This window comes from Hakea prostrata, chromosome 2, assembly GCF_041222555.1.
Source record: "Hakea prostrata isolate BN-2017 chromosome 2, UWA_Hpros_2, whole genome shotgun sequence".
In the NCBI taxonomy this organism is placed as follows: domain Eukaryota; kingdom Viridiplantae; phylum Streptophyta; class Magnoliopsida; order Proteales; family Proteaceae; genus Hakea; species Hakea prostrata.
In genome coordinates, this window is record NC_142601.1 from 56,815,594 (window position 1) to 56,825,831 (window position 10,238).

Here is a 10,238-nt window from a genome sequence, read left to right on the forward strand (position 1 = left end):
TTGTCATTTCCCTTGGCTCAGTGAAGCACCTGTGAGAAGTTGCAGTGAAGATGAATGAATGACAGATGCAGCATCATTGGCATTTGAAATGAAAGTGATGACTTTATTAAGTTTCCTGAAAGAGTCGGCAATTGATATGTTAATTTTCTGCCCTTAGGAAATGACATTATCCTGTGACATTTATCAACTGTCCAGGCATTTGAAGATCCTACTCAATTTTCTATTATAGGGTTGAGTTTTCTTCCGAAAATACTGGCTTATCGTCCAGGAAATGAGATTATCCTGTGATGTTTATTAACTGTCCAGTTAGTTGAAGATCCTACTCAATTTTCTATTATAGGGTACAGTTTTCTTCAGAAAATACTGGCTCAATCATCAAGTGAACAATGACCTGTTTCTGCAGCTGGATGAAGCCTGACTACAATAATGAACGAGAGATGGAGATAGCAATTGATGGTGATGCTTATTTTCCCCCCTTAGTGTATTCTTTTATGAGATTAATACATCTTAGCGTTCCAAAACTCCCCCCACCCCCTCTACTTTCATACCATATCAGGGCATAAGCCTCTCCATATCCAAAATAATTGGAGAACAAACATTGGAAGAGTAACAATGACATTTTAACTCACAACAAAAACAAACATCGAAAAATGAAAATTTAATGGACAAATTTTACATGGCAACATGTCTCCATATAAAGTTTTACACTGAAACAAATGGTGCCTTACTGCCTAATGTCTCAACCTTGCAGAACAGATTATTTATTGACATAAAGAATACAGAAATAATGGATCTGCAATGTTTACAATATCATATGAAACAAAAAGAAGCAAGGCAGACAAATCAATATTTTACAGATGACTGACTACAAGATCCACTCGTAATTTTGGGGGTTGTGAACAAAACACTGGCCAATCAGCTCTAATTAACAGGTCTCATGCAGCTCCCTGGTAGATTGAGCCCATTGGAGAGTTGATCTGGCTAAAGCATCAATAGGGTCTACACATTTTTTGAGAAGAGGATCATCCTTGGGCAAAAGACCTCGCATGTCATCAGAAGCAAGAACAATCACATTCACAGACCTCACCAGAAGAACTTGGAGTGCAATTCTCAAGAGATTTCTTGCTCCTTCCAAGTCCTTCCTGCTCAAAGCTTCAATGGCAGGAATTACAGTATGTTCCATGGTGTCTTTGTCCGGCAGCACAACCTCAAATCCCTACATGGTACAGGAACAGGATATGAGTGACGAAAATGAATTTCAAAATGGTCTCTGTTTACACTTCTCATGTAATGCATATTAACCCAATTTCATTTTTACTGTCCAGAAAAGCCTACTAAAAGAAAGAAACAGGTAGAGTGGTCAATATCAATGCACAAGAAGATATATGTTTTTCAGTCGTTTATATTCTGTCTGATTTCACAATTTAAGCAGATTGTGAACATGTTCCCCAAAAATATTAGCTCACACTGAAGAATACTTGTTAACTATATACTCGCCATCTACATAAGAATGAGTTCAAGCATCATTTGACACAATGGCGTTTGGATTCTCCTATAAACTCCACTGCCATCAAAGAAGTCCTTAACTTATTGAACACCAATTCATCATGTTTGAAATCAGGAAGCAATTCAACTTCATAAAAATGGAACATCTCCCACATCAATAAGCCAACTCAAAATACTGTCCCAGACACAATTGAGTCACTGGCAAATGAGTGAGAGAGTAAACACAATGTCAAATATAATTTGAAGATAATCATGAGAAACTCATGTAACTACAGCACTTTCAGCATCAAGAGAGAAAAATGAAGATGTGATAAATAACCCACTACCCCATCCCAAAAAATAAGTCTGATCAGAATCAGATCTAACCTATTCATGGTCTGCTGTATATTTGGTATCATTATAACTTGGTATTCCTAAAAGCTACTATACAAGTACACACCAAGCCAGGGTTCAAACTTCAGACCCAACCTCATGCACACAAACCTAACTAGAAAACCCCATTCATCAAAGTTACTAGACACTTCTCTCATTTATGGGACAAGATTGCTGCTGAGTTCAAGATCCAGGGTATGACTAGATTTCTCAACCATATTGGACAAGTTGAAGAGTGAATACCTGACTCTGAAGTTTGTCCTGATAAAAACCAGCAGTCAAAGTTGCATCTGTGGCAAGAACACCGATCCGCAGGTTACTCCCAGGAACAATTGGCTTCATCTTTGCTTCTTTAAGCTCGTGAGCAAGACAATCACCTACATGAAGGAAAGGCACTGAGCAATCTCTAGCTATCTCATTGTGCCACTCATGTGAGATATGACAAGGCATAACAATACACCGAGCTCCTGATTGCTCAAGAAAGACTCTTTTATGTCGTAAATTATCCACAATTGGAGTGTGATCCAATTGAGAACGAGCATGTCTTGCAATATGATATGGAAACGAACTCCTCTCACAAGACAAAAGGTCCCTGTTCAAAATTGGATCATTGCAGACTATGAAAGGGAGATTCACTTTTCCATTTCTTGAACTCCATGTGACGAGTTTTTCCAAGAAATTCAGAGTAGAAACAGCTGATAGACCTCCAATAATACCGATTGTACTGGCTTGGCTGAGCAGGGGATTAGTTATCTCAATGTTTGTTGGAGCCAAACCTGAAGCAGAACTTCTCTTAGATTCTGATGAGTTACTACCCTTATCAGCATGTAAGATAACTGCAGAAGGTTGCACAGCCCAAGCTGAACTGGGCCTGGGTTTATACAGGACTGAATGCTTGTTTAGATTACTGGGAAGATGTGACGGGCGGATCAATAGATGGAAAGACATTCTCATGCTCTCATCCAACATACTCGGTCCTAAAACTACTTACTGTAAGCAGAATGTCTTGAAAACTATCAAGTTCCCCAGGAAAAACCCAAAAAAAACTGTCATTGGCTCTCCAAATCTGCTTTTAAATACGAGAACCACTGCACTGAACTAAAACTAACCCCTAAACCTGAAAGATTCAACTTAGACCCAGAGAACCTCGACAAACAAAACGAAATACTACTCCAGAAGTGGTAAATTTTGAAACTTCCCCATACAAGCTAGCATCAAAACTAAAAGTTTAGCACAAAAACTTATAAATTTCTGTCAGTTCTCCAAAACTGCCACAGAGAAACACAAGCCCAGCATAAAAAAATGGAATTCTCTTATAGATGCAAGATTAAGAACCCAAGTGAAGCCAACATTCTCCAAGTCCCGGGAGATTTTTAAATGCGTTTAGGGCTCGCCACTAGACCAATGAAGTCTGATGGAGTCTGATGGAGTCTGATGAATCTTCATGCTTCTCTTTCAATCACCCATTACCCACCCAATTATCTCATCACTGTCTACCTTTCAAATACAAAATAATTTAAGAGAGAAGGGAATCAAAACCACACAAGACAGAGACTACCCCCTGGTTTCTTGTCCTTCTCGGTCAAATATGAATCTTAAATTCTGAAGCTTCAAGGATAAGCGTGGACGTTTGTCCCCGGTTTTACTCTAACATTCCTCTTTAATGCTTATCTCTCTGTCGGTTGCCGTAAATTTCTTTTTCCGCAGACCCACATAACTTTCTGTACTGAATTATCTAACTAAACCAAAAATTCCTCATGTCTTCAATATACTAAGAAGTTCTACTACCTCTGTATTGTGGTCGTTCGAATGGCTCTTCCCCATCTTCAATCTCCCAATCAAACAAGATACAGTGAATAAACCCTTTTATCAATTGTCTCAACATATTTGGTTGTTGTTTGGGCTCCAAAAGGACCAAAACCATCGACTATTGAATGGTTTAGGGTTCTAGACATGTAAAATGCCATATTCTATTCTCCAAACTCAAGTGAATAAGCTGCAGAACACTCTTTTCCCTAAATAAATAAATAAAAGAAGCTGAAGATAAGCACAGGAGGGCTAAGCCCTTCAGGCTTCTGTACCCCCTGTGTATTAAGGTGGCCCAACAGGGTTCGGGGCCTTCAAAGGAGATATGTCGACTCTACACTACCAAGTTCCAACTTCCAACTACCACTTTACTGGATGTTCAATCTTCTTTTTCAGATTGAAGATTTTGATTTCAAAACCTTATAATTTTGTTAATTTGTGTGATCTTCAACACTAGATTCCTTGAAAAACATAGGAATAGTAAAACCATATTCTGTAGGGGACACTCACATGACCTGAGAATCTTCCTAATAAGAAATTGTGAGACTACAACCAAAAGAGCACATGATGTTGCCTCCCCTTTTTTTTTCTCTTTCTATCTCTTAATATATTTTAAGAGTCTGAATCTTCAACCCATAGAGGTAGCAAATTTTTTTTTTTTTGGGGTCGAAAGGGATACTAGATTGCGAACTTATACTCTTACTTATCTATGATTTTTTTTCCCTCACAGTGTCATGTATCATGTACCTTAATGTCATTTACGTGTCCAAGTTACATTGGATAAGTTGGTATCAGTCAATTTATTAGACCTATAAACTTTTTTTTTTTTTTTTTGGTAAACGACCTATAAACTTCAAGAACTTCTAAAAACCAATTTTCAAGGATGATGTGCCAGGAAAATTGGATTTATTTGGCTACATTATTGTGAAAATATCTTGCTAGAGTAGTAATCAACAAGTGTCATATGATACACTCTCACTTCGTGAACTTGGCCTAGGCAATGGCTATGAAACCCAATTATTTGAAGTTTGATCATATCTTCAGCGATCACAAAAAAAAAATCATATCTTTCGCAGGAATGAAAGGGATTGAACTAAATAAATAAGGTTGGCATTGATCAACAACAGAAGAAACTAGAATGACTATTAGGATTGATACGAGATAATGGGTCCACGTCAGCCTCGATGTATTATTCTTTGGTCATCATATTTTTTCATTTTAATATTTGAAAGTAGTTCCCATTCTTGTTATATATAAAGAAAAGTCTGACTCTAACTCATCGTCTCCTTAGTAAATAATACACCTTTTTCTTAAGAGCATGTTCTGGTAGGTTGTCTGATTTGATTTAATGAAAGCTAAGGGAAAAACAAGGGACAAGAAATGGTGCATCAACATTGGCTTGTGGTCCTTTTCTGAATACACCCACCAAGTTGAGAATTATTCTAAGGACTTCTTTTCACTCAGGGTGAATAGAGAAATGTTTTCAAACTTTGGATCCTTTCCTTGGACGAAATCTTTCGATGAATGTCTAATGAATTATACGATTCAATCATATGGAATTCTGAGGTTACAATAAATCCAATAGCACCCTTGGATTAGAATATTACCAAAGTACGAACATTCGGCAAAATTTGCCGGTTTGCCCCGTGGCAAACCTATGCAAACCGGCAAATTTCACCTACATTTCAAGGGCGGTTTCTAGTCTTTCGACGTGCTTTGATGTTTCCGTTGCTAGAATCTTCTTGAGTTCCTTTGTACAAAGCTACAAACATAATAAAACCTTCAAAAGTAACCAAAAAATGCCTCAAACAATCAAAAAACGCTATTCCTCCTGATCACATCTCCCATTTGGCTTCTTCAACCATAGACGTTGATGAGGTCGTCGGGCTCCTCTCGCTTGGTCCGCCATTTTAGCTTAATCGGATCCATGTCATCCTCTTCTTCACTGTTGTTACTAAAGATTTGAAGCTCAACTAGTTTGCATCTGATTCTGGATTTTATTTTATTTTTCTTACATTTCGATACCGACAGTTCCCACTCTGGCTTTTCTCTAGTTTTGCCTTCTGCGTTTGGTGTATCTCTTGTTCTTCACTGTTGCTAGTACATATTTAAAGCTCCACTAGTTTGCATGTGTTTCTTGGTTTTTTTTTTTCTTTTTCCTTTTCTTTTTCTTACATTCAGCTGCCAACAGTTCCCACTCTAACTTTTATTTTAGTACATCAATTTGTTGATTTTAGGTTTCACCCTTACCTTCGAAGTGCCTTCATTATTTCCTTGTAATTCTCTTTTCAAGTCCGTCAACTTCTATGAAGTTTTCGAAATTTTTATGGTTCACCGAAAAATCAACAATTTTCCGGCGATTTTTGTGAATATCGATTTCGGTGAGTTTTTTATTTCGGTAGCATTCGAAATGACCGAGCTAAATTTCAACAAAATGTTCTACCATCAATATTACACATGCACATGAGGACAACACCTCATAACTATGAGGGCAAGAGTTCGACTCCCTAAGGCAAAGGGGGAATTCCTACTTTATATTTAAATTATATATAAGAAGCTACCCCCTAAGGTTGTAGTCAAGATGCGTATAAGTTGGTTCAAGAGAACCTCAATTCTAAAAAAAGAATATTACACATGACGAAATCCTACGACTCATAAAGCACTCATTGAGATATTCTCCACCATGAGGGGAGCCAAATACTTACTCCCTTCATTCTCTAGCTCCCTATCATTCCACTTCAAATAACACGAGTCTGGATCACCTCTCTGTCAAGGAAGAACAGTGTGCCCCCCTGCCAATGGAAGGAAGGCGGGGTGAGAACCACCCGGGGAGATGTGGGTTCATCCCCGGCGGCATATGTAATTACCCCCACCCCAATTCCCCCATATATAAAAAAAGCGCCTTTGTTACAAAAAAAAAACAGTGTGCCCCCCTAATGTTTTCCCACCATACAATAGAGTAAAGCCTACTTATGAATATTAATAAAATAAATCCTTAGATGGGACTTCAATGGGTCTCACCTGGGCCATACCACTATTGTGTGGCGGGGGAGCACATTTTTTGTCCTTGACAAGAAGCTATCCAAACTCAAATAAACACCTCAACTACAAGAGTTTGTTACTTATTGCCCATTTAAATAGGAAAAACTATTGGTTGCCCACACTTCAACAAAACCTAAAATTTATCTATTACCCACTATTAAGTTTTCTTACCTTTATTATTTAGTATGAATTTAAAATGACGTTGTTACCCTTAATGTGGATAATATAACCATAATGCCCCCATCCCTCTCTCTCACATTGTCCCTCTTCTTTTCTTTTTTTTTTTGGTTGCCAACCCCGGTTTTCAAGGCTTTGTCCCGACTAATCCGGTGTTCGACCCGGTCGCACACCTAGGCTGTGGTAGGTGAGTCTCCTAGCCGGGGATTTTTGCATCCACAAGGTTTCGATACCGGAACCTTGCTTAAGCGGACTAAGTTACTTACCACTTTGACCAACCCACTTTGTCCCTCTTCTACCCAATCCTTAGATCACTCATTTTCTTCATATTCCTTGCCAGAAACTGTCCACCGATGCCGAAATCCCCACATCCCTCTCCCTACCTATGACCACCGCCCCCACCTTTCTCATGCCGAAAATTTGGTTTCCCAGCAACACAATAACTTTTAGGGCAAATTATAGGCACCCCAAAGTAGGATTTGCATTGGACGCACTAGTCCAGTCCATTACTAGTTTTTGTTAAATCACCGACTCACCGTCTCATTTTTTCTAATTTTAAAAATACCCTCGAATTAAATTAATCAAATCTTTTCATCTTGTACAAGAGCAACTATCGGGTTCTTTTCTTCCTTGCTGCCGGAAGGATGAACCAAACTAGCGGATCAGAGCTTTTCAAAGATGGAAATAACTGCAAATCTCTGCAGTGGGATTGATAAACTTGGAATCCTCTCGAGGAGGAGGATGAGTCCATCCTCCAAGTCTCTGACTCACTCCCTTCAATTCTAATCCTCCGATCAAAATTCTTCTAGGCATACTGCAAATGCTGGACGATTGGAATCAAGCATTCTAAATGCTAAATACCTCTGGTTTTAGCTGAAAAATCAAGTACCTCTGATTTTATAATGGTGCAGAGAAATTTATTCTTAAAACCTGGGTTCTAGAAATGTTTCTTCTTGGATACGTTTTCCTTTTGTTGGATTTTGTTTTAAAAAATATATAATATAATATAATATACTATTTAGATAAGTTTCAAAATCATTAAAACTCTACCTCCCTAGTTTTGTTTTAGGACTCTTGTTTCTATAGGACTCTTCTGGATGTCTATTAGGTGATTTAGATTACCATATGCGTTTAGTCCCACATCGGATGGAGCTAATGATTATATGATTATATAATCGTATATAGCTCCTAAGTGGGGTGTATGCCTGGTAGAGAGCTATGGGTGGATCACGCGGGCGTATGCAATGGGGACCAAGTCGGGCGTGGTTGCGGTCGGGGTCGACGACCCTAGTCTAGCCAAGCCATGGGGCACCTTAATATTATATAAATAATATTAAGTTGTCTATGATGGGACTTGGGTCGTGGGTCATGGGTCATGGATCTAGAAAGCGGGTCATGGATCTAAAAAACCATAATATTAAGTTGTCTATGATGGGACTTGGGTCGTGGGTCATGGATCTAGAGCGCGGGTCATGGATCTAAAAAACCCGGCTTTGTGTTTTGGCAGAGAGAGGTGACGATCATCGATCACAACTCTCTGCAGATGACCTACGTACATATGCAGCCCCTCGAAGGTGTCCATACGAGTCGGTAAAATAGAGGTTAAGCTACGAACAAGAGGCCATTCCGTTTTGGTGAAAAAACCGAATTTGAAAATCTAGTGTTAGAAAATTCCTTCTTTTGTTTTCTTCATTCGGTCGTGTATTACCTCGGATCTCCTTTGCAAGTAGACTCCGGCCTTCGGATCTAAGAGTTGTTGTATCTCCTTTGCAAGTAGACTCCGGCCTTCGGATCTAAGAGTTGTTGTATCTTGGAGGTAAGAACTCAAGGCAAACCCCAAGAGCATAAAGGGGCGTTCAAATACCTTAAGGAAAAGGTCAGACACCTCAACTCACCCTGAAAGTTCCTGACCCAACAAGATAAAGGGGCGTTCAAATACCTTAAGGAAAAGTACCAGACACCTCAACTCACCCTGAAAGTGTTTGTTTTCCTTTCGTCATTCTACTACATCGGGTAAGTGATACGACATAAAGATTTCGATATATATTTTTTTTTATTTTGTCTGTGCTCGCGCTCTGGTCTTCTGGTTCTAACACCTTTTTTGTGGAAATTTCTTCTTGGGTCCATCCATGATCCTGGGTTATGGAAATCAAGATCTAGGGTTTAATCTCCGATATCAGCTCCCCTCATGACCGAACCAAGGACGTTCTCGGTGTTGTGGCTTCTTTACTCTTTGGTGTCGGCTGTGGTGCTCTTAACTTCTGCTGCCATGTACTTGGCTTGATATCTTAATTGTTACCAACAGGCTTGAATGAATTCAATTATTTTGAGTGGAAAGGTGAAGATGGTGATAATAGTGAATATTTCAACAACAATGATGTGAAGAACATGGGATATGTTAAGATCTTTGATGACCCTAATTGCTACTCCGGCCAAAGAAGTGGTATGAAAGTGGATGGTTTCCTTAAAACGTAATGTGTAAATGTTTCTACTTGACCTTGTTCATATGTGGAATTGTGGATCAATGTTTTGAAGCTATCATCTAGGCTTTTTTTCTATTTTTCGGTGGAAGACGCTAACCACCATGATCGTTCTAGGCTTTTTATCTATTTTTATTTTTCGGTTGAAGACGATGACCACCATGATCAGGAGGCAGAGACGACGGCAGAAGATGTCACGAGAAACCTTCAAAGAGTTCTGTCAATGGGCACATTGGTCTTTCTATCTTTAATACGAACGGATAACGGTTTTAACAGAACCGAACTCAAATGCTTTTTAAATATAAAATGTAGCGTCTGTGTACCAGGGGTTGTGTTTTGGGGTGTCACTGTAATTTACTCAAATAAAAGTGATGAAGGCACTGGAACTTGGAAACTACCAGAGAATTGGCTGTTGTTGAGAGAGTGATTTGAGATTCCTGAGACCAGAGAAGTTAGGGATTTCTCCTGAGATCAAGGTTGCTTTGAAACTCAAAACACAGAGTTGATCTAGTTGTCGATCGAAGAGATACTGATCCTACATTGTTTCTCGAGTTTCTTGCATGCAAAACTCACGGAGAAAGAGAGTTTAACTTCACGTGAACTGAAAGATTGAACACCAGAATAATACTAAAATAAAGAGAAGATAGAAAAAGAAATCGATTTGTGTAGAGGAATCCCTCAGGCTTGCCAAAGCTCTGAGGTTTAGGAAACTAGAAAAACAGGGAATCCAATGTAAACCCAGATCGATCTGTGCTTCAATGGAAGAAAAACAAAACTGTGAGACTACAAAATGAGAGAGAGTGATCAAGCTCTGTTTTCCAAAGCTGGGTTTTGTTTTCTGGAATAAAGGTGGGA

General features: G+C 38.9%; 1 protein-coding gene across 1 annotated transcript; it reads right to left on the reverse strand.

The window, feature by feature from the left end:
• Positions 1 to 614: 614 nt before the first annotated feature.
• On the reverse strand, positions 615 to 3,745 carry LOC149025113 (aspartate-glutamate racemase family). Its single transcript, XM_089145333.1, has 2 exons — positions 2,122 to 3,745; positions 615 to 1,216 (listed from the first exon to the last, which is right to left on the reverse strand). The coding sequence occupies exons 1-2, from the start codon at positions 2,845 to 2,847 to the stop codon at positions 926 to 928; spliced, it is 1,017 nt and encodes a 338-aa protein (XP_089001459.1). The 5' UTR covers positions 2,848 to 3,745; the 3' UTR covers positions 615 to 925.
• Between the last annotated feature and the right edge of the window lie 6,493 nt (positions 3,746 to 10,238).